The 21356-nt window shown below is 36.9% G+C and overlaps 8 protein-coding genes, 1 long non-coding RNA gene and 1 other non-coding gene across 12 annotated transcripts; 5 read left to right on the top strand and 5 right to left on the bottom strand.

The window, feature by feature from the left end:
• The first annotated feature begins 1341 nt into the window (after positions 1-1341).
• Positions 1342-2376, top strand: LOC110844403 (chondroitin proteoglycan 1). Its single transcript, XM_022090595.2, has 4 exons — positions 1342-1500; positions 1570-1771; positions 1837-1919; positions 2013-2376. Exons 1-4 carry the CDS (start codon positions 1429-1431, stop codon positions 2316-2318), a joined length of 663 nt encoding a protein of 220 aa, XP_021946287.1. The 5' UTR covers positions 1342-1428; the 3' UTR covers positions 2319-2376.
• Positions 2377-2578: 202 nt separating this feature from the next.
• On the top strand, positions 2579-4269 carry LOC110842717 (ras-related protein Rab-10). The gene is made up of 6 exons (XM_022088506.2): positions 2579-2983; positions 3050-3110; positions 3182-3192; positions 3271-3398; positions 3458-3547; positions 3628-4269. The coding sequence occupies exons 1-6, from the start codon at positions 2854-2856 to the stop codon at positions 3829-3831; spliced, it is 624 nt and encodes a 207-aa protein (XP_021944198.1). The 5' UTR covers positions 2579-2853; the 3' UTR covers positions 3832-4269.
• A 258-nt stretch (positions 4270-4527) lies between these two features.
• Positions 4528-6564, top strand: LOC118434376. Of its 2 annotated transcripts, XM_035847711.1 has the most exons (3): positions 4528-5601; positions 5668-5844; positions 5910-6564. In XM_035847711.1, exons 1-3 carry the CDS (start codon positions 4537-4539, stop codon positions 5973-5975), a joined length of 1308 nt encoding a protein of 435 aa, XP_035703604.1. In that variant the 5' UTR covers positions 4528-4536; the 3' UTR covers positions 5976-6564. The 2 variants fall into 2 exon arrangements, with proteins under 2 accessions (XP_035703604.1, XP_035703603.1); XM_035847710.1 differs by having other exon boundaries at positions 4528-5844.
• On the bottom strand, positions 6386-6578 carry LOC118434730. Its single transcript, XR_004834211.1, has one exon. It is a non-coding gene; the product is annotated as a U2 spliceosomal RNA (small nuclear RNA).
• Positions 6579-6840: 262 nt separating this feature from the next.
• Positions 6841-8622, top strand: LOC110844752 (SUMO-activating enzyme subunit 1). Its single transcript, XM_022091032.2, has 7 exons — positions 6841-7000; positions 7079-7205; positions 7266-7437; positions 7511-7767; positions 7827-7984; positions 8091-8235; positions 8321-8622. The coding sequence occupies exons 2-7, from the start codon at positions 7096-7098 to the stop codon at positions 8478-8480; spliced, it is 1002 nt and encodes a 333-aa protein (XP_021946724.1). The 5' UTR covers positions 6841-7000; positions 7079-7095; the 3' UTR covers positions 8481-8622.
• A 1-nt stretch (position 8623) lies between these two features.
• Positions 8624-11601, bottom strand: LOC110844754 (gastrula zinc finger protein XlCGF8.2DB). 2 transcript variants are annotated; one of them, XM_022091254.2, is made up of 7 exons: positions 11099-11601; positions 10846-11030; positions 10678-10770; positions 9835-10615; positions 9080-9746; positions 8930-9005; positions 8624-8856 (listed from the first exon to the last, which is right to left on the bottom strand). In XM_022091254.2, exons 1-4 carry the CDS (start codon positions 11396-11398, stop codon positions 10357-10359), a joined length of 837 nt encoding a protein of 278 aa, XP_021946946.1. In that variant the 5' UTR covers positions 11399-11601; the 3' UTR covers positions 8624-8856; positions 8930-9005; positions 9080-9746; positions 9835-10356. The 2 variants fall into 2 exon arrangements, with proteins under 2 accessions (XP_021946946.1, XP_035703605.1); XM_035847712.1 differs by lacking the exons at positions 10678-10770; positions 10846-11030; positions 11099-11601 and having other exon boundaries at positions 9080-9741; positions 9835-10134.
• Positions 11602-13288: 1687 nt separating this feature from the next.
• Positions 13289-14507, bottom strand: LOC110843841. Its single transcript, XM_022089884.2, has 4 exons — positions 14373-14507; positions 14016-14314; positions 13639-13946; positions 13289-13559 (listed from the first exon to the last, which is right to left on the bottom strand). The coding sequence occupies exons 1-4, from the start codon at positions 14377-14379 to the stop codon at positions 13361-13363; spliced, it is 813 nt and encodes a 270-aa protein (XP_021945576.1). The 5' UTR covers positions 14380-14507; the 3' UTR covers positions 13289-13360.
• Positions 14508-14644: 137 nt separating this feature from the next.
• LOC110843840 lies at positions 14645-16005 on the bottom strand. Its single transcript, XM_022089881.2, has 4 exons — positions 15875-16005; positions 15405-15808; positions 15048-15331; positions 14645-14982 (listed from the first exon to the last, which is right to left on the bottom strand). Exons 1-4 carry the CDS (start codon positions 15882-15884, stop codon positions 14799-14801), a joined length of 882 nt encoding a protein of 293 aa, XP_021945573.1. The 5' UTR covers positions 15885-16005; the 3' UTR covers positions 14645-14798.
• Positions 16006-16116: 111 nt separating this feature from the next.
• LOC118434457 lies at positions 16117-16600 on the top strand. The gene is made up of 2 exons (XR_004834039.1): positions 16117-16205; positions 16298-16600. It is a non-coding gene; the product is annotated as an uncharacterized LOC118434457 (long non-coding RNA).
• Positions 16369-21269, bottom strand: LOC110843419. The gene is made up of 5 exons (XM_022089384.2): positions 20626-21269; positions 19831-20498; positions 18436-19358; positions 18283-18368; positions 16369-17047 (listed from the first exon to the last, which is right to left on the bottom strand). The coding sequence occupies exons 1-5, from the start codon at positions 20829-20831 to the stop codon at positions 16780-16782; spliced, it is 2151 nt and encodes a 716-aa protein (XP_021945076.2). The 5' UTR covers positions 20832-21269; the 3' UTR covers positions 16369-16779.
• Positions 21270-21356: the final 87 nt, after the last annotated feature.

The raw sequence follows: 21356 nt of genomic DNA, 5'->3' as shown, positions 1-21356 counted from the left end.
GCACCCACGACTAATAACATCCATGGATTACGCATATTTTTGGTCATTAAATGTGTGACAGCAAAGTTGGGGAAAATTTGAGGTATATCTCGCTTGTGCGGAAAATTGGTCCTAGGATTGTTGAATGACCAAACCCCATATATTGATACATATTTCAAAAACTTGGTTGGCTTTTTGAGACCTCCTGTTTCAAAATCAACCCAAAATTAAAACAGTTCAGTTACTTATTGCCCAAACCTTAAATAGGTTAGGGTTCTTCAAAAACACAATTTCATTAACCATTCGCAAAAACGTAGAAATTTGTGGAATAGTCTGCGAATGCAAAAAGTGGTGTTCTCTCCCGTGTAGGAAATCATGGGTGGATGAATTAAACTTGAATACGCAACTGTTTCTCCGCTACGTTACGCAACGCTGATGCGAATAGCACTATTTACAAGTAACGGTCCTTATACTGCTTAACCGATGTAGACTAATGTTCTGGTTTAAAGTAAAATGTCCCCCAACAAAGTGACACGATGTGGGCGCAATTAAAATCAATGTCTCCATATTTGACTGACAATGTGTCAAAATATGCGAGAACAATTTAAATTTTTGTCAAACGCATCATTTTTAATGGATGTGATAAAGAAAACCACATTGGGAACGTGGAACACAAATAAATAAGTAGCGCAAGTTGAAATGATAATAATAAGAAAAAAACGTCTTTTCGGTCAGTACACACAATCTGAAAAAAAGTTACAATTTAAGAAAAATATTTGTTTCATTGTTAACGAGAGTTTTCTAACCGTTATTTGCTGCACAGTGTGGAATAAATTGCTAAATATATGTAGCATATTATCCAATTATGTTTTTTGATATATTTATATAGCTTTGTACTTATCTAGATTTTTCACATCGTTTGTATCAAGATCCAATTCATTTTGAGCTTTTGTCATGTGAATTGCCTATACTTATTCAGAGGTTAATTTTCATGATAAATGCATAAAATACATTCGTTGAAGTGACGACGACAAATGCAATAGCTTTGCAATGATATCATCTCCGGAATTAGAATATGAAATATGATTTATGTCGAATCTAACGTGTCAAAACTAAATCCTATCATAACTCTTTTAATTTTTTTTACAAACGTCACTGTATTACTGCATACGATTCTGACACGCCCACAAGCACACGAGCGAATCTAATACTGGTAACAGTAGAAAATTGGATTAATGCCTTCTAAATTGCTGTAGGTAGAATGATTGAATATGCTGATAATGCAGGCACATTTCTGGCTTATCCAGATAAATCTGTCATGATTATTCAATCAAGTCAAGACTTAAATAACATATTAACCAATCAGTTAGCAATTATTATATAAAACTTTATGGCGTGTTGAACTTCTTCCTTCGAATACACACATCTAAATTGGTCGTCCAGGTCAAAATGATTTCTTCAGGATATGTCATTCTAGCTATTTGCATTTTTGGAGTGCATTCCGCAAAAATTGGGAAATTTGTAAGCTTGAAAATTTTATAAACACAATTTGAGGATTGTAAATAAATTGCGATTGTAAAAAATTTGCAGGAAAATGCGATTAAGGAGGAGGACAATTCTGGACAATGTCCTGATGGATTCACAGGATTGGTTCCACACGCTGTGTTTTGTCAGTTTTATTACTTGTGTGATAACGGTACCCCTAATTTGAGAGAATGTCCTTCTGGCCTCTATTTCAATGTTAGAGAAAGTGCTTGCGATTATCCTGCCAATGTTCCTGAATGTGTTGACGGTCAGTCATTCAAGTCAAAATTGGTAACTCCAAATTCATATAATGAACTTAATTTGGAAACTCAGGTACTAGGCCACCTACCTCCACAACTGTAGGACCAACGACAACTTCAACAACTACGACTTCAACCACTACAACTCCACCGACGGTATAGCAATATTTCATTTTATCTCTGAAATTTGCTACAAAATCTAAAGAATCAAATTGATGCATTTGATGATTTCTGGATATATGACCACAGACCACGCCAGAAAGTCCAGAATCAGAAGGGACCGTGGTGACAGGAATAACAACGCCTCCTACAACAACCCTTGCTACGACTACTACAGTGCTCACGACGACACGACCCACGACCACAACCCCATCCGGAGGTCTCACTTGTCCCGAAAATCCTTCCATTTTTATGCCATATCCTGGAGATTGTTACAAATACTACTTGTGTGAGAACGGGAATGTCATCAGCGTTCACAATTGCCAGTCACAACTATGGTTCAGATTTTCTATCCAATCTTGCATGACTCCATGGGGTGGAGACTGTAGTCAGTAAATTGCGTACATCATATTGTTTTAAGGTTTCCAATAATAATAAAATATTTGCATTCAGATATTTTTGTTGATTATTTTCATTTTGATTGTCTCATTCTATTCCAAACAACGCATATACACATTCTGTAAATATTTATATATATGAATGCATAGTTGTTCAAACCAAGAAGAAATTGTTGATACTTAATCAGAACATACAGTGATAATAAATGATACAGATGGTACAGAGTGATGATATCGTCGTATGTTGGGTCTCGAATCTCGATGTACATGTCTGTGTCATCCTATTTTAGAGTAAATAAGTATCAATTTTTTAATGCTTATCATATTAAATTGTGGGCACTTACTTATTCTATGTGTGCTTCTGCTGACGAGGATCCCATAATGCGAGTAATACCATAGCTCGTACCTGCACGAATTTGGGACTGCAACCCGTATTTACTGAATTTTTTTAAATTAAGACAAGTGTATTTCATACCGTATTTTAGATCAATTGTTGAAATTATTGGTCTTCGTACTTAATATTCTTTAACAATATGATGGACAAATCAGGCTTTGATTATTTGTTCAAATTACTGCTTATGGGAGACTCGGGAGTTGGGAAGTCTTCGCTACTCTTCAGATTTAGTGATGATGCATTTACCAATAACTATATTTCTACAACAGGTATTCAGTCATAAGTTTTATAAAATACGAGTAATTAACCTCCCTCAAAAATTATATCAATTTCAGGCATTGATTTCAAAATCAAAACTATTGAACTTGATGGCAGACGTGTGAAGCTTCAAATATGGTAAAAGGCTATAAACTATTAGTTTTAATTTAATTTGCTGTATTAACTTTTGACGCAATTATTTTTTGAAGGGACACGGCTGGTAACTGGATAAAATCATAACTAGAATAGAAATATACATAAAAACATAAACCAACTGCACATAGTTATGTATTTTCAGGTCAAGAAAGGTTTCGCACAATTACGAAATCGTACTACAGAGGAGCAATGGGAATCATGTTGGTTTATGACATCACAAGCAAACGCACCTTTGAAAATGTGACAAATTGGCTTCAGGAGATACGAGAGGTTAGTGTTATCTGGGACGTTTTATAAATCAGTTTTGATATTCGATTCTAACTCCTTAGCATGCCACGGAAGGAGTTGAGAAAATATTGATTGGGAATAAATGCGAAATGGAAAATAGCCGACAAGTTTCCCAAGAAGAAGCCAAAGCTGTAAGTTAACATTAGTTATGTATTTACGACAGACATTGCATATGAAACTGAAATTGAATTTTGCCAATTTTGTTTTGTAGATTGCTCAAGAAAATGACATGCTCTTCTTTGAAACATCAGCCAAAGCCAACTTTAATGTGGAAGAAGCATTTCAATATTTGGCCAGAGTGATTTTAAACAAAATTCACAACCAAGGTGTCCCACAACTGTCTCCAGATAGAAACCAAGTTAATCTTAGGGAAGCAGGGTCTAAAGGCAATTCTAGATCGTGTTGTTCGAGATGAAAATTACTACGTACATATACAAAACCAAACCAAACCAAACCACTGCATGAATAAATAACAATAAATACACTTTTACGGTTGCAAAATACATGCTGCCGTAATACGTCTTTGTATTTAGCAGATTATGTGATAACTTTAATAAGGAAACACTTTATATATTAAATTGATAGAAATGTGTGATGTGTCACTGAGGATGAATAGTTATTAAGGCATATGTATGTATGTACAAGTAAGCAAGCAGCATATCGAGCGAGTGACTTGTGCGCTTTACATAACGAGATCGACATTATGAAATCCAATATTTCTGGTAAAAATATAATAAAATAGTATTCAATTTATTGGTATACACAAAAAAACTCTAAAAAGCAATTTGTACACATTGTACAACAGAGGGTAAAAAAGCTTGAATAAATAACTGAATTATGTATTTGATATTTAGAATGCCTTGAACCATTGGAGACCCATTTACGAGGCTCGTTCTTGGTTATCGAGCAAATCCTTTTAAATGTTCTTTAGAAAAGTAAAGTGTTAGATACATTGATAGATTTGCATAAGTGCATAATTCGAGTAATGGGTCGTATGGATCGAACTCAAGTGTGTCAACACCCACAACCTTTACGACTTTCACCCATGTAATACTTCTAAATAGCTCCTATTTTGTTGCGAACTAATAACTAAACTATGCAGATCGTTTGTTAGTTTAAGATGGCTGTAAAATGTGTGATTTTAAAAAGTTTCCTAATATTTTTAGGATTATACCCCGACTCCCTATTTTCTTCAATAATTGCACGAAAATGTGCACAAGTTTGGTCCATCTTGTTGACGGCACTTTCAATCCAGCAAATTTACGAGGTTTCGTCATTCGCTTACAGAGGTGTGAAATCTGGTGCGTTTGCCAAGGATAAAGTAGGCCTACTGATTAACGTGGCCTTAGCCGCCTATCAAGTATTTGTACATATTTGTCTCCTGGTATTTAGAGCGGTGGTTATTCGCAATTTTTTTGCACACAAATTGACTCGTGCCGTAAAATATTTCATACATTGTACAGAATCTTGGTCTCACATTGTGGCCACAGGGATTGAGAGTTTTTCTCGAAATGAGACGTGCTTTTTGGTCGTTTACGCCGTAGATTTTATCCAACGCCTTGCGATACTCATAGTTTACTGGTTTCCTTCATCTATGAGTGACAACACCCACGCGAAAACTCGTGGACATGATGATTCTGTTTTTGCCGTATTGGATATTTTCCTAACAAACTTGATAGTCTTAGACACACTTTGTTTTGTGTTCATTGGCGTAATTAAATACTTTGAAGGAGGATTAATTTTTATCAATTCAAAATTGGACGAAATTCTCCAAGAACTGAAACAAGTCGAAGAACAAGAACATATTAAAATGTTAAATATTAAACACGATTTGACAGGCGTAATATCTCCTTTCGGACCATATTTCAGTGAATACACATTTACTCCTACTTTATTGCACAGTAAAGTTGAAGACAGCTCAAAAAGTTTTGAAAATCAGCTTCTTCATATGCATACTGAATTTTTAAAACATTTACAAAATGTGGAGTTCTACATTGGAATTTTATCCCTGGTCGCTTTCTTTATGTTGACAACTATTCTAATTTTCGACTCTTTCTTTGCGATAACTGCCGCAAGTGATCAAGGGTTTCTGAAGCCGGTCCCCCTTGGTTTCACGGCGCGGACGATAATTGCCTGTGCAAAGTTGATTACTCTGACGAATGCTGTGCATTATTTGGAAACTGAGGTATTTCAAATGGGGCTTTTGCAATTTATATTTGTAAAATTGAGTAACGTTTATGTGTCCATTCAGGAAGGAAAAGTGAGTCTCTTAGCCACAAAAATTCTGTTCCACTGCTGCATTTTGAGGAGGAAGAGGAAAGGGCTGTCTGGAGGGAGGCGGAGAACGATGCAGAGGTTGGCCTTGGCACACCCCTTCGCCATCTCAGCCCTCGGATACTTTCAAGTCAATCGGGGGACGGTGACTTCCGTATGTCGATTTCTAAATTGAATCTTTTAATATCTACATAATCTCTTCGTTCTCTAACTTTTCAGATTCTCAGCGTCATTTCAACGTACTTGGTCGTTTTGTTGCAGTTCAGCATGTCCAATTCGGCGTAAAGCGTGCCGTACAGCTACCAGAATAAAGTTCCAAATACGTATATATTCTACGTATTAATAGTTTGAAATTACAAGAAGTTAGCGATATGATCATACTATTTTGTAGGAATTAATTAGTGTGGTGCGATATAAATATGTGCTCATTCGATGGTACACGGAGAATGGTGGATGAGTGTGAAAGTTTCAATTTGTGGAGAATACGTAATTTAACATCGAGTTATGAGCAGAAATAAAGTTTTGCATACAATTTGCCAGACTAATTCAATGAACTTGGATGTGTTCATCATATTTTTATTTTAATTTACGTGGAGATTTTCGATGTCTTTGAGAATGGACATGAACAAGTGAAATTATGAAGTGACGATTTCACTGCAATGATTTAGATTAGAGAAGTTTTTCTTTAGATTGTTTTAAGGTGGGCCGATCCTGACTGTACTGCAATGCCAGGCCGACCCGTGGACGGGCGGAAGCAAGCTTCACGACCCCATCCCAGTTCCAAAAATCAGTTTAATATACTGGAAGGTCAATGACCTTCGTATCAGATATTAAGCTGATAAGAACAGATACTACACTTTGATCTTAGCCAAAAGGCCGAGAAGCGATACCCATTCAATCCAACTCTCCGCCTACCGATGTCAGAAAAGTGTGGAGACAAACGGGGCCGAGTTTCCCCATAAAAAAAGTCCACACTATTGTTAAAGCTAGAGTCCAAATTAGTTATTTTTTAGGTGCTGTTTGACACTGGCTTTGAAGTTATGCATTTAAATTTTCTAATTATTTAGTGATAACAAAGTTATTTGTGGTAATTTGAAACCTGGGCATGAGAGTGGCCAAGGAAGACATTCAAACTTTTTGTGGGGATTGAGAGAAATCGTGAGTGGAGCGAGCGAACAATATTCAATATTCAATTTCACGTTTCTCGTTTGCAGTCCGGCACATTTTTCATTCATTGATTTTTAATTATTTTTCTTTTCTACGAATTATATAAGTAACAACGAAATTAATTAAGCAGGAGGAGAATTCATGTGAGTTAAACTTGTTTTAAACAGTCATTAAAAATTATCTTGCATAAAATAATTTCAATCTGTCCGGGCAATTTTCAGTAATTTTCAAGAACAAAATGGTGAGCGAAAATGGTGACGTTAAGAACGACAACAAGACATTTACTGACGATGAGGCGGCGCTGTATGACCGGCAAATCCGTCTCTGGGGTGTGGATGCTCAAAAAAGGTAGCATAAAATAATAAGAATTATTTAGTACAACAAATTTGAAATTTGTTTCGTTTCCAGAATTAACTCGTCAAAGATTTTGATAATTGGAATGGGTGGAGTGGGAGCTGAAGTGGCGAAAAACATTATTCTCGGAGGAGTAAAAAGCGTGACGCTATTGGATGCTGATGATGTTTCTGAACTTGACAATGTGTGCCAATTCCTAGCACCAAGGGAGTCCATTGGACAAAATGTATGAAGGCGAATTATTACAAATAGGAGAGCAAAATCAATGTTTAAAATATAATTCTACTTATGTTTTTTAGAGGGCTGAGGCGTCCAAGGGAAGAGCTCAACAGCTTAATCCAATGGTCGAAGTCACGGCAGACGGTGCGTCAATTGACGACAAACCTGACTCGTTTTTCACATCATTCAGCATCATTATCGCCACAAATTGCACAAAAACGCAAATCATGCGGCTGAATAAAGTTACTCGAGAGAATGATATCAAGTTCCTGATATCAGATGTTTTTGGATTCTTTGGATTCATATTCCTTGATTTGGGAGAGCATCGTTACAAGACGTAAATTAATTCAAACATATTTTAGAATTTAGTAATTTTAACTATTTTTGCATAATTAGGGAAGTGGTTAATATGGCGGCGAAGAAAGGTGATGTAAACGTGATTGATGGTCTCAGTCGCTACATAAGTTTTTTGGATGCCATAAGTATTGACTGGAATCTTGAAGAGTTTGCTGCTCGAGCCAAGAAAACCAGGCCAGGATTATTCGGACTCTTTGGTAATGATGATAATAAATACTAAACACTATTTTACTTTACCAACCTATCCCCAATCAGTGAATGTTGAATTTCATAATTTTTTCATAAAATTCTTGTCTATAATAGTTCTTTTGGAATTTTTTGAGCAAAAGAAACGGAAACCATTGCCTAGCTCAAGAGATGAAGATTTGGCTGAATTACTCAAATTGCGAGACGAATTCATTGAAAAGAATGGAATTGCAAAGGATCGAATTCCTGACGACTTTTTCGAGTACCTGCAAATACTTTTTTATATGCATCATTCATTCATTATTATATTGCGTGTTGTAAATGTGCTCTGGTTAATTGCTTGTTAGAACCGTGTTTGGCGAACTTGGTCCCTCTTCTGCTATCACCGGGGGAGTATTGGCTCAAGAAGTTGTCAAAGCCGTTTCTCAAAAGGATGCTCCATTGGTCAATATTTTCCTCTGCAATCCACTCACTGGAACAGGATATGTTGAGAATTTGGTCGACTAACTTAACACTAGCTAAACATAAGCATGGATATGTATTATATTTATGTGTCCCTCCTATTATAAAAAGTTTTTTACGTTGTGTGAGCATTGTTCACACGAATATCCAGATATAATAATAAATAAAAATTCATACAAAACATGTAGTTAAGTTATTATTATAAAAAACATACGTATTTATTTTGTTCAAAAGTAAGCCTAAAGTTACAAATTACATTTAGCGACGTGACTTTTTAAATGATGAGATTGAGTATACGACTTTCCACACCCACAAGCAAATGGTTTGAGCCCTGCATGTAGCAATTGATGTCTTCTTAAGTTGTCGACCCTCGAGAAGGATTTACCACAGTGGCACGTGTGCGGTTTTAAACCATCATGACCTAAACAATAAGACGGAAATTTAGCTTTCGTAAAAGCTTTTACTATATTTGTATAGTAATTAAGCTGTCTTACTCGTAAGATGTGTCTTTAAATGGATCGCTTGTCTAAATCTCCTCCCGCAAAGGTCACAAGAGAAATTTTTCACACCCTCATGGATTAACATTATACATATTATACATATTATACAAACATATTATACATATTATACATTAACATACATACCTCATGGATTAACATATGCCTTTTGAAGTTGCGTCCATGCTTGAACTCTGTGAAACACACTGGACACGCCATCATGTCTCCAGCACTTCCGGACACTCCATCTCCATGAACAGATAAGTGGGCTTTGGCGTGGCTAGTTTGTTTGAAGGACTTGTCACACATTGAACACGGATGCAGCCTACCGTTCCCATCATGACTTTCCACATGTCGTTTCATATTTCTTGGAACTTCCATACGTTTCAAACATCGAGGACATTCTGACTTATCATTTCCATTGGAACTAGGACCTTCTTGAGATTGATAAGGTTGATGCTCTTGCTGATGATGTCGCTGTTGTTGGTATTCAACCTGCAATTTTTCCATCATGTCCAAACCCACATAACATGGCAGACTGAGGAGGAGGGAGGAGTCGCTGAGGCCGTTGTTGACCTGGTGGTGGGGCTGATAACTGGTACTTGGATGAATATCGTTGATAATTGGGGGATTGAAATGAAGGAAGGGAGCCTTAAAACGTTTATCCAATTTTGGGGGGCTTGATTTCCGTTTGGGATAGAATGAGTTGTTTTTACTTTTCATTATACACGAACGAGGTCATTCCTCTCACGACAAAGGGTTAGTAGGCCCTCCGACGACCCTTTTCACATTCAACCTGCCCATGGCATCTGTCCTGTCAGATTGTCATATAAATCAGATTGCACAAAATTAGTACAAGTGTCAGAAAATTCAAAACAAGATAAAAGAGTAATGTAACTAACAATGAACAATGATAAAGAACAGCTTTCTTCCATCTAAACGAATCGTTACTATTTTACTAACGATCCCAGGAAAGGAAATTCCTCTACCAATACTTTGCACATCCAGCCAAGTTTTGGGTTTCAATACGTTCAGTTGGGTTTGGTTTTTAACGATTTACAAAGAAAAACGATAGTATTATTTATTATGTAGGTTTATTATTTGCTGTGTTCTCCTCTCACTTGGCTCTTCTTACAGCATACAAAACAACAACAACAATAGCAAATCGTCTGCTGCGATGGCAAGTGGAAGGGTTGGATGATCAGCTACCAAGGGGGAAAGAGAGAGAGAGAGAGATTCGGACAGCATATCAATCGCAGCACGCAGTATGCAGTATAGGAAATCACAATTGAAACTGGGGCACAATTCGAAATCTCACTTGCAAAACAACTAGCAATTTTTATTCAGACTCCATTTCCGAAATTTTCGCCTCAATAATATATATTTATAATTTAAGCATGTTTTTTGTGCAGAAATATTTGACGCTATAATGTCTCATTTCTGACAGTGGTGATGGTACTATTGGCTGTCTTTGGGGCGTCATAGTCGATCATTTTCAGAAGGAATTGAGCATTTTGGTTCTTGTGGCTGTACCAGTGGATGAGGTAGCGCAGTGATCCGAGAGGGTCCAAAATACAGTCAAAGAGGTTGTCGCAGTCCTTCCCCCCGCCATACTTCCCTGCAAGGGCGGCCGACTGGAAGAGGGACGTGTCAGAGCCAATGGTCATGTTCTTTTCAGGAATTCTGGTAAAACAAAAAATATGAATTATAGGAGATGCGGTTAAAGTAGTAGTCTTTGCACTCACGGAAAAAGTGTTCTTAACGAGGTAGCCAGAATTCCATATTTGCGTCCCTCTTTCACACGATGCGATTGACAAATAACTTTTTGAATGCATTGTCTGTAGAGCAAGTGAATTACATAACTATATCTTTGAGAAATATATACATAAATACGATGCTACTGAAATAATTACCCTCCATCCATGCCAAAACTTTTGGAGAAATCTGGACCCAAGAAGTTGAAACTAGACTTTTTAGCCTTATCTGATAATCTTTGAAAACTTCGACTTTGTGCATCACTTGGTACGGATCCGGTGAAGATGAATGATAAGAAAAAAGGTAGCGCGACAATTCCCCAGGCAAATGCCCCAAAAATTGACTAAAATTATACATAGTATTTCGTAATAATTTTTTTGATAAAGTTACATACTACACATTTCCAATTACCTGTTTAGCAATGAATCCTGCATCTGGTAGATTGGGAACTTTGAAGGAAAAGAACGGGATTGTGAGGGCAATTGAGGAATTATAGATTCGTCGATTAACAAGTAATTTGCTTGGGTCTGAGGAACTATCTGAGGAACCGGACGTGAAATCCCGAAATGTTTCAAAAATATTTCTCTTTTCAATTGAATGATCGTCAATGTTAAAATCTCCAAATTCTGAAAATTGTTGGTCGACCAATTGTGAATTTACTATCGCAGTACAAATTAGTGAGATAGCAAAAATGTTTAGAAATTTCAACATTTTAAAGTTTGTGTTTCTTAAATCGTCCACTAATGATGATATGTTGATGATGATTATTAGTGAATGAACCAATTTGCAAATATGTCTGTGAGTTTGCTGGGTTTGTTTAGTAATTTAATTGCTAATGAGATCATTTTTGCCTAAAATTGACCTGATTTGTTAAACCTCTACTCGTGTGGCATTAATAATGCTCTTCCTTATTTCTAGCTTTAAATTTCAGAAAACAACGCTCAAGATAATATGATATATGAACTGTCGATAATTTATGAGCCCAAAAAATAAAAGCACGCACCTCATCATAAGTACTTCCGCAGGATAAAAATAAATACTTATTATTCTATCTTTTTATTTGAATTTGTAAGTGCGATATTTATTTATTCGGTATTATTTCCATCCACGTCAGAATTATACTTGTACCAATCCACTAAATATATGGCGAGATCCAATAAATCAAAAAAGCACCTAACATAGCAATTAATTGAATTAATTACAATTTTAATGTGTGCTTTGATTTTTCAAAATTACCTGAATTTTTCTGCACAATCAACTGTAGAGTATTTCCCATCTTTTGCAGCTAATTGAAATGCTGAAGACCTTGATTCAGATACCGTTTTCGCTGGTGGTCTGCAAATTGAAATAATTATTATTGCAGTTTAATTGGACACATTTGCCATAAGAAATTCAAATGAACTCACGGAAAGAAAATTTGGAATGGTAAAGCCAAAAGACCATAATGCTTATTTCTTGGTGAACGATGAGCTTCGCAAATCGTTTTTTGTAAGCATTTAGTGCTATCGAGACCAATTTTATGCTGAAGATCTGCACCCATCAAGTTGAAAATTGGAGTTGATGACATCAAATGATTCAAAATTCCTTGAGTTCCACCTTCAGCATTTCGTCCATTGACGACTGTCGGTCTGACCCCAGTGAATAGGACGGGTACCGTGAAAACAAGCATTGTTACAAGCAAAGCGAAAAGACCAAAAATTGCTTGATTGGCCAAGTCGACGGTGGACCCTTGTGAAGCCCTTTGAGGGAGTGTGAATGAGAACAAGGGGACCGTGAGGGCGACGGAAGTGTTGAACAATCGCCGTTGAATGAAGGACTGAGTGCTAGCGAGACTCAATTGTCGAAATGAGCCAAAGTTTTCACCATCCTCATCCTTTGTCAGTGACGACTTTCTTGATTCTTCAGCATCCGATTTTAATCTTCTGGATAAGGATGACACAAAAGAAGAGCTCAACATGGAGGTCAAGCCGTCAGTTAAAGAGGTCGAGTGAACTAGGACTGTTTCTTTTTGAATGACAAATGATATGCAAACTATCGTGATCCATGATAACTTTGCTAATAAATATTAAACAATTATATAATAATTTAGGGTTTAAGAAATTTTTAGATTAATTACTTACCTGATTTCATGTTAAGTTTATTAAAATATCGTCTTCGGTTTTACTCTGGGACTTGTCTCTTATGCGAAAATGTCTGAAAATTTGCAGAGTTAATGTGAACTAGTTTGGTGTGAAGAAGTTTCTCGGTCAAGAATAAGAACCGTTGTTCTAAATTATTCATGGGTTATTTAACAGCTTATAAAAACAGAATAATTTGAAGTCGTAATAATTACATACACGATAGGATGCTTAACATTTGTTCGTATTTCTTAGTATGGCCATCATTCTGATAAGCCCAAAATATTATCAATTAAACATTTGTAATTATATTTGTAAGCATGTTGGGGAATGCATTTTCTGTGCAGTTTTCATAGAGTTTTTTTTGTATTCTGGTCATCTCATTTCATTGGTTTCTTAGTTTAATGAATTAAACATGAAACCATTTAGTTTGTGATCTAAATTCGGAATCGTTACTAATGTGTGTATACTAAGCAATTTAAATTTTGGTATCAATTTATATTTTATTTTACAAGAGTACAAATGGTAAATAGGAAAATATATTTTAAATGCAAAATCAGTCAAAGTCAGTTTCTTTTGGTGTGTATTCGGGATCATTGTTGAGCCTGTACCAGTCAATGAGAAATGTTGCAAGATCCAAAGTGTCAAAAAAACACTGATAACGTTTAGAACAATCTGATTTGGAATAAGCACCCTCAGCAGCAGCCAGTTGATACGAAGTCGCTCGTGATGTGGAACTACCTTTCTTATTTGGTCTGAAAGTAATAGAAATCAATAAACGTTTTTAAGCTTTAATTGCTAATAAATAATTTCTTATAATAATCTCAATATTACGGATAAAACATTTGGAAGGGAAGAGCAAGCAATCCATATTTCTTATTTTTTGGGGAACGATGCGCTTCGCAAATAGTTTTTTTGAGACATTTCTCATAATCCAGACCAATTGCATCTCTAAATTCTTCGTTAAATATTTGTCGCACATTTTCAATTTTCATAATGGGACTCGTAGCCCAACTGCTTTCTGTCCCCTCAGCACCATTAATACTGCGAGAAGATGTGTCAGGCTTGTACATGACTCCAGTCAAAAGTACTGGTACTGCAAAAATGAGACTCACTGCCAAAGTCCCAAAGAGCCCATAAACCTAAATATTTACAAATAGTAATGTATACTTTTGTATATAAAATAAAAACAATTGACAATGTTGACTTACCGCTTGATTTACTAAATCTGTTATCGTTCCAGCCTCTGTCTGAGATGGCAAATAGTAAGTGAACATGCTTGCAGTCAAAGCAATTGATGTGTTGTATAGACGTTTTTTGACGAATGAATCCCCAGCCGAGCCAAAACTATCAAAAGTTCTGCTCTCATCATTTTCATCAAAGCCATTGGAAAATGGGTCACCCAACATGTCACCGCTTGGATAATCGGGCATGGAAAATTTCTCGGATTCCGCACATTTTAATTTGGAAAGGGAAAGGATGACAAGCTCCAATGTCAAATAAAACCAACCTATTTAAAACATATTTTAGGACATTTCTGCAAGTATTTAATGTTAGATTTACTTTACCTTTCATGGTTTAACCTAGTTTCCGAAAAAAAGAGAGATCCAAATTTCCAACAGGTAAATACTTTTATTTTAACAAGTTCCTGCAAACTGTGTGTCGCGTTGAGGGTAGACAAACAACAAAAACTTTTTGTTAATATGCATGTAAACGGACTTGCGTGATTGGTTGCATATTCATTACTTTATTAATAATTTTATGTCTTCCGCGAGTCTTATGAATGAGGTGCAAATTGGTTTGGCCTACTGCTCATTTGTTGTAAAGGAATCTTTTTTTCTGGATACACACGGTTTATTTGCCTCTCAAATAAATAACATTTAAATAAATTGGAATTGTGGTCAGAATAAATATTTTCCCTAAAGGTTACACCGCCTAAATGGTCTTTCTCTTTTTTGTTCAATTGTTCTTGCAACGTTAATGTCGCTGATGTATTATAGTTGTAGGACGTAGTTTGGATCACCAGCATGTTTCCACCAATCGACTGCATACGCTGCCAAGTCCAAAGTGTCAAAGAAACATTGATACTTTTTCCCACAGTCTTTCTTTGTGAATTTTCCATCTTTAGCAGCGAGTTGGAAGATGGTCGAAGTGGCATCGGTTCCATTCACTGGTGGTCTACATGCACAATTTCAAAAAGTTTATAATCTTAATTTAGCTTTTCATAGTCTTAAAAACCTTACGGAAAGAACATTTGGAAGGGTGTAGCAATCATTCCATATTTTTTTGGAGTACGATGAGCTTCACAAATGCTCTTTTGTAAACATTTCGTAGTATCGAGTCCGATTTTGTTGCTTAAATCTGCTCCCATGAAATTAAACACTTTATTGTTTGCCATCAAATGGTTAAGAATTCCATCACGATCACTGCTGCGTCCTGTGTGGAGATCACCAGTTGGTTCGGTGAACAAGATGGGGACGGCAAAGACGAGCGCGACCACGAACAAAACAAATACACCGAATATGGCCTTAAGAATAAAAATTACATGGTAAAATTGACCCCACCAAATAAATTAGAGGCAGAAGAAGTCGTTGAATTACTTGGTTGGCCAAGTCCACGCCCCCGTGAGTGGGAGCTCTTCGAGGAAGTTGGAACGAAAAGAGAGGAACTGTTAGGGCCACAGCGGTATTGAATAAGCGTTGTTGGATGAATGGTGATTCCTCCTTGAGACTGTAGGCTTGGTCATGCTGACTGGCATCGTAAGGCCCAGGGGGCCCATACACCACGGGCGATTTAGGAGTTCCATACGCTACGGATGGCGGAGATGGTGGGGATTCGTAGCCTTGAGAGGGTGCATATCCATGATGCGAGGTGTCAGTCTCGACGCTGTAATAGCTTGGATAACCAGCACTGCCGACGGAGGGGGAGGAGTGGACGGGAGCATCGCCAAGGGAGCCAGGGTAGATTGATGCCAAAAGGATGGCCATCAACATCTTGTTGTATCCTGAATTTCGGGATGAGAATTATCAAGTTATTGTTGCAAGATTGAAAGATTCAGATCAATTCTTACCAGAAATCATTGCAAGGTTCCCGAAAAATGTATATTTTGCTGTGTGATGGATGAATGAGAAGCTGAGAGTGGAATGATTTCTGAGTAAAATGTCTCTCCATTTATATGGCCAAATTTTGAATAGAGTTTGATCCAGTTGACTATTGCTCTCGGTTTCAGCAATTATTTATCTTGGTGCATACGTAAGGTGCTATATTTACCACTTCGACGGACTTGTTAACAACAGCCAGCCTAGATTGAGGGATTTGACAGGCAAAACGAAATTTGCTAAATTGTGCTGGCAAGTGACACATGGACGTATTTGCTCTGCTATTAAGTATATTGTTTAAATGTGGGTAAAAGTAAACCGTGCAAATTTTGGATGAGCATAAAACTTTATGTACAAAATGTAAACTTTGATAAATCATGTGAAATTATTTCTAGGTTTTCTGATGTATCATATGCCACTAAACATTATTGATTGGAATGAATGTCAGGTTTAAAAGAATATGATGTACATAAACTATACAAATAATTTATTTCTTAACAATTTTTCAGTAGTGAACATGGTAAAGATCACATTTAATTTGTGTGACGTGAAACGAAGTCACAAATCAACCAACGAGGCGATATACTTCTTAATGTTTCTACATATATGCAACTCTATAGCAAAATAATACAACATATCGGATAATGTGTACTGGAATAAATTCGGAAGATTGTTATTAAAGAAGTAAATTAATGGCATGGGCTAAAAGTATTTCACATCTTATTTATCTGTAAAACTACCACACAAGCTCGCATTGTTCCCGTTTTAGTTTATGGCCTTGTATACATATCTTTATGACTAAATTAACTACTCCGTAAAAAAATATAATATTATCAATAAAGCATAAATACGAAAACTAGTTTAGACTTGAATAAAACTATAAATAGAATGAGCGGAGGTTTCTCCTGACTCGAGGCATCGTCACGTAGTCTGACCGTGCCGCCATTGCGCCCGCGTCCGCCCAGTCCGACGCCGTGGCTTCCGCCTCACTCCCCAAACTGATGATTTGGCTGGAGGAGAATCCACATCCGTTGTACGTCTGCTGACAGAGTTCCAACGACTGACCTGTTTCTCCAATCAACGCTGCACGCCGATACTTGGTCGTGCTGTCCTCATCCCCCTCCGGCATCAGGGCCTTCATCAACCTGCAAAGTACGCACATCAATAAGTAAACATTTCTCTTCTAGGACTTATTTACCGTCACAATTCTAAACACAATGCAAGGGAAACGTCGTCTATAACGTAGAGCAATCAAGCAATAAAAATGTAGATTAGAAAATCTAGAAAGTAAGCGCATTGCCAAAATGCATTATGACAATGAGCCAGCGTCCGTCGGGCTTACAAATACCGGTATGCGATCCATATTCATATTAAAAATTATAATTTCACAAAAGATATTGTCATTTCGCACACACAAATGAAACTGACTCGTGCTTAAATTCAATTCCGTGTCCTATTCCAAATTGGCGTTATTAAGTAGTCATTATTATTAGTCACTAGTTGGTATGATTCCAAGTGCACATTTTTCTCATCCACGTAAACTACGCCTAAAAATCTAAAAATTTAAGCTATGTAGCATTGCCATTGAATGAGTTTGCTAGAAATGAACATGATCTTGTTCACGCCAAGGTTTCATAAGCTGTCTACATCGTCATGATGGTAAGGCGAAAGCGAATTGAGTTTGACTCATGTCATTCACATGAGTGTTCACGATATGGCGACAAGGTTTCAACGTTATGTCAAAAATTTACGTCAAGTTAAAAACCAATCTTAATCAAATCAACTTTTTGTCCTGAAAAAGAAAGACAAACGAAAGTAAAAATTGGGTTGAACTTGTCTAACCACTTTTGATTTTTTGTGGCTTTGCGTTATTATCCCATTTGAACTCTCCAACATTTTAAATGTTGACGTGTTTCCCCATAAACTCTGCATCGATTTTTTGGTCTTGTTTTATAAAATCCGTTCTTGGGTGATACAGTAATTAAATAATTTTACAAACAATTTTACAAACACCTAAATACATGCGTCATACAACGTGACTTTATATGGTTGGCGTGATTGCGTGATAGTTACGACTTTGCAAAATTCTCTGAACTTTACAACCTTTCCGTTTTTACTTTAAATTTGTTCATGAGAAATGTAAAACCTGCAATTTGTTGTCAATATTTGGAAAACAGATGAATTCCGTGTACTAAATAGATCTGTTAAATGAATGGATAATACATGTGCATATACAAACAAACCTATAATTACAGGTGCCTACGCGTCTTGAATACTCATCAGATCAATAACTTTGGAAATTAGTATGTGATTCTTTAGCACAAATGTAATATCGAGATGCTAATTTTTTAGAAAACTTTTAGAATCAATAAATAATTACCTAAAAGTGGTTAGAATATTTTGTTCGTATTGTGTCAAGGTTGATGCGTCCTTCTGATTTGTGTGAACGTCACAGACTAGTTTTTGCTGGAAATAGAAATTGGTCAATCACGTTAGATTGTCAATGTTGCCGTTTAAAACCCGTAGCACTTACCAAACATTGATCCTGGTCTAAAACTGTTAATAGGGTGAAAAATTTCTTTATGTCGTCCACAAAGGAAGCGACTTGTGCCTCGGAGTCAGCCATGGATGGAACTTTTGCGGATTCAGTGACCTGGGGTGTAGCTTTATTTAGAGATGATTCCGCCCCCCTTCGAACTCTGATAGCAAACGGCTGGGTTTCGTCAATGAACGTATTTTCTACTTTAACCCACATGGCTGGCATTTGGACAAAGTCATTCATACCAAAAAAGTCATTGATGGACTTTTCAGTGCTTGAAACATTGTTTTCTTCTGTCGGATCACTGGCCTCCTCTTGACCATTGGTATCCTCATCATCAAGGATTTTATTTGTACTGCTAATAATTGCGGAACTCTCAGAACTTGTACTTGGTGCCTCAGTACTAGTTGTCGTTGAATCTTGTGTGTCATTTATCGACCTGCTGCTTGACTCAATTCCATTCTCATCGAAAATGTTGTGATCTGCACGCTCAATTTTATCCTCTTGACTTGATCCAGTTTTTGAGAATTTGTAGGATAAAAGTCGTTGAATAATGTCGTTTTTCATGCCAGAATCTTCAATTGATCTGGAACCTCTAGAATTTTCTGCGGACGTTGGTACCGCCACTTTTTCTTCCTCTTTTAAAGAATCCACCAATTGTTTCAGATAAGCCTTTCTCAACATTTGAATCAATTGCTGAGCTTCGTACTGCTGTTCTGTACTTTTCTGCTTAGCTGCCTCCTCTTGGAGACGCTGCTCTAAATATTTTTCTAAAATTGGGTTGGGTGGTATTGTCGATGCTTCATTGATAGAGGGGATTGTTGGTTTTGGAGTGACATAGACTTCATCTTCTGAAGAAGATTTCTCTTGAGCAGATTGCAGATAAGTGTCCAACATCTCAGCATTAGTGAGCATACCTATTGGACAAAGTAATTGGAATACTTATAAAAAAATTAATTCATCCACATCCACAGGGATGATGAAAAAGTTAAGACTTAATAACTAAGTAAGTGCATATTGTTAAGACCGACAGTAGCTTTTATGAAATTACGATTAGATAAGCTGTAAAGATGAAGGTGAGCCATATATGGCACAATTTGATATGTATATTGAGGTATTCTTTCAAAGTAAATAAAAATGGGCCTACTTCCACTCGTTCGTTATCGTCTCATCAAAACAAACTGAAGCGTTTTATTATTGCGTGCGCGTGGCTCAGAGAAGATGAAAAATTAACCGAACCATGAACTTTATGAACTACAAACGAGATTATTACGTTACAATCAAAGGTTTTCAAAAAATAAATGGAAAGTCATAATAATTTTGAGATGATGGCATCAACCAAATGTGCAAAAACTAGTACATGTTTTTAAGATGATCATATTTACTTACCAGTGTATTCATGTCCAGGTCCGTCGTATGCAGATGTGTAATACGTATTTGAAGGATCTTGGCTGGTTTGGCTGTAACTGGAGGATCCCGATCCTTCATGCACAGCAACAGCCGGGTAGAAATTTTGATAATTCAAATTTCCTTTTTGAATTGTTTCATCATAATCACTACTTGAGGATGGGTATCCACCACTGCTTCCATACCCTTTGGGACGATAGGTTGGACCCCCACTTTTCAAATGTCCGTAAGGGTCAAAGTTGGTGTGGCTACCGTATTTGGTTGTAACTGGTTTATACTTGGAATGGGAGGCATATTGGTACCCAGAGTCATGGTCATCCTCACCACCATACGACGCTGGAGAGTGCGAATAACCACCGTGACCCCAACCCCACCCTTTTGGGGGTGCCTTGTGCCTTCCCAACAACGTTTTCACCTTATCAAAAGCTGAGGCAAGTTTAGTTTTGTGGGCGGCGAGGGCATGGAGTGCGCTTCCAATGTCTTTACCCTTGTCGTAGGCATTATGAAACTTGTGCGAGTTCCATCCGCCCCACCCACCGTGATGGTGACCGTAGCCACCAACGCTTCCACCACCGCCACCACCACCATAATCACCAGTTGTCCATTTTGACTTTTCCTTATAATGGTAGCGATTTGCTGCTCGAAGCATCCTGGAAGCACACATTATAAGAAATGGTCTTATTTGATGCTCATTTTTGCATACATTTATGTGTATTTTTTTAATGGCCAAAATCGTGTTTTGCATGATTAAGCATATGAATAATTTATTAATCTTACATGTAACCACCAGCCATATTTCCTGCAAAGAATCCCATGCCTTGTCCCATCATGAAAGCACCGATGGACAGTGGCATCGTCATAAATAGAGCACCTTTAAGTAACAGTACTTTTAGTAGTAAACTGAAAATTATTCCAGAATCCGTCTGATACGTAGATATCATGAGAATTAGGAAAGAAGTTATTAAAATTTTGTTGAGATTCATTATGAAAAGTTTTTAGGAATTGTAGTAATCACTTTATTTCCCACCACACGTATTATTTTAAGCTTAATAAACAGCTTACACAAAAACTATATGCATTTCTATATTCTCTCCGGTTTCTATTCGAGCTATGCAAATAGGATGAATCTTGTGTAGTCGCAAAATCTAAAATTGCACTAAGGTTAGCAATTCAACTGCACTTGTATAAATCAAAACAGAGGTGTGAATATCGATAAAAATCATTCTATCGTCGACCAGGTGGTGGTGCAATTGCATACCGCTGACGATTCTAATAAAATGACCCTAGAACAATGTCAGGGTCGGTGAGGGGTAGTAGCACTGGTGAATCTTATATACACATCTAAATATGCACTACATTTCTTATTGCAAGTTCCGTAGTTGGGGAGATATTGTGACACAACCACAAATCAAAGTATTACCTGCACGACTCACTCTCAATGACTTGAATGAATTAACTAACTAGCCAAGTCTGCATTTGAAAAACAGGTGCAGATTACACTTACATAC

This window comes from Folsomia candida, unplaced genomic scaffold, assembly GCF_002217175.1.
Source record: "Folsomia candida strain VU population unplaced genomic scaffold, ASM221717v1 Fcan01_Sc002, whole genome shotgun sequence".
In the NCBI taxonomy this organism is placed as follows: Eukaryota; Metazoa; Arthropoda; class Collembola; order Entomobryomorpha; family Isotomidae; genus Folsomia; species Folsomia candida.
This window is presented reverse-complemented; position numbering and strand designations above follow the sequence as displayed.

Coding starts and splice junctions, on each gene's coding strand:
- LOC110844403 (XM_022090595.2), top strand. CDS start 1,429: ATGATTTCTTCAGGATATGTCATTCTAGCTATTTGCATTTTTGGAGTG. Junction 1,501..1,569: donor CCGCAAAAATTGGGAAATTT/GTAAGCTTGAAA, acceptor AAAAATTTGCAG/GAAAATGCGATTAAGGAGGA. Junction 1,772..1,836: donor TGTTCCTGAATGTGTTGACG/GTCAGTCATTCA, acceptor TTGGAAACTCAG/GTACTAGGCCACCTACCTCC.
- LOC110842717 (XM_022088506.2), top strand. CDS start 2,854: ATGATGGACAAATCAGGCTTTGATTATTTGTTCAAATTACTGCTTATG. Junction 3,399..3,457: donor GGCTTCAGGAGATACGAGAG/GTTAGTGTTATC, acceptor CTAACTCCTTAG/CATGCCACGGAAGGAGTTGA. Junction 3,548..3,627: donor CCCAAGAAGAAGCCAAAGCT/GTAAGTTAACAT, acceptor TTTGTTTTGTAG/ATTGCTCAAGAAAATGACAT.
- LOC118434376 (XM_035847710.1), top strand. CDS start 4,537: ATGGCTGTAAAATGTGTGATTTTAAAAAGTTTCCTAATATTTTTAGGA. Junction 5,845..5,909: donor ATCGGGGGACGGTGACTTCC/GTATGTCGATTT, acceptor CTAACTTTTCAG/ATTCTCAGCGTCATTTCAAC.
- LOC110844752 (XM_022091032.2), top strand. CDS start 7,096: ATGGTGAGCGAAAATGGTGACGTTAAGAACGACAACAAGACATTTACT. Junction 7,206..7,265: donor GGTGTGGATGCTCAAAAAAG/GTAGCATAAAAT, acceptor TTTCGTTTCCAG/AATTAACTCGTCAAAGATTT. Junction 7,438..7,510: donor GGGAGTCCATTGGACAAAAT/GTATGAAGGCGA, acceptor TATGTTTTTTAG/AGGGCTGAGGCGTCCAAGGG.
- LOC110844754 (XM_022091254.2), bottom strand. CDS start 11,398: ATGTTGAAATTTCTAAACATTTTTGCTATCTCACTAATTTGTACTGCG. Junction 11,031..11,098: donor CAGGATTCATTGCTAAACAG/GTAATTGGAAAT, acceptor GTATAATTTTAG/TCAATTTTTGGGGCATTTGC. Junction 10,616..10,677: donor TCGTTAAGAACACTTTTTCC/GTGAGTGCAAAG, acceptor TTGTTTTACCAG/AATTCCTGAAAAGAACATGA.
- LOC110843841 (XM_022089884.2), bottom strand. Junction 13,947..14,015: donor CAGATTTAGTAAATCAAGCG/GTAAGTCAACAT, acceptor GTAAATATTTAG/GTTTATGGGCTCTTTGGGAC. Junction 13,560..13,638: donor CCCTTCCAAATGTTTTATCC/GTAATATTGAGA, acceptor TATTACTTTCAG/ACCAAATAAGAAAGGTAGTT.
- LOC110843840 (XM_022089881.2), bottom strand. Junction 15,332..15,404: donor GCGTGGACTTGGCCAACCAA/GTAATTCAACGA, acceptor TTTATTCTTAAG/GCCATATTCGGTGTATTTGT. Junction 14,983..15,047: donor CCCTTCCAAATGTTCTTTCC/GTAAGGTTTTTA, acceptor TTGTGCATGTAG/ACCACCAGTGAATGGAACCG.
- LOC110843419 (XM_022089384.2), bottom strand. CDS start 20,831: ATGAATCTCAACAAAATTTTAATAACTTCTTTCCTAATTCTCATGATA. Junction 20,499..20,625: donor AATATGGCTGGTGGTTACAT/GTAAGATTAATA, acceptor GTGTGCTTCCAG/GATGCTTCGAGCAGCAAATC. Junction 17,048..18,282: donor AATATTCTAACCACTTTTAG/GTAATTATTTAT, acceptor CGTACTTTGCAG/GTTGATGAAGGCCCTGATGC.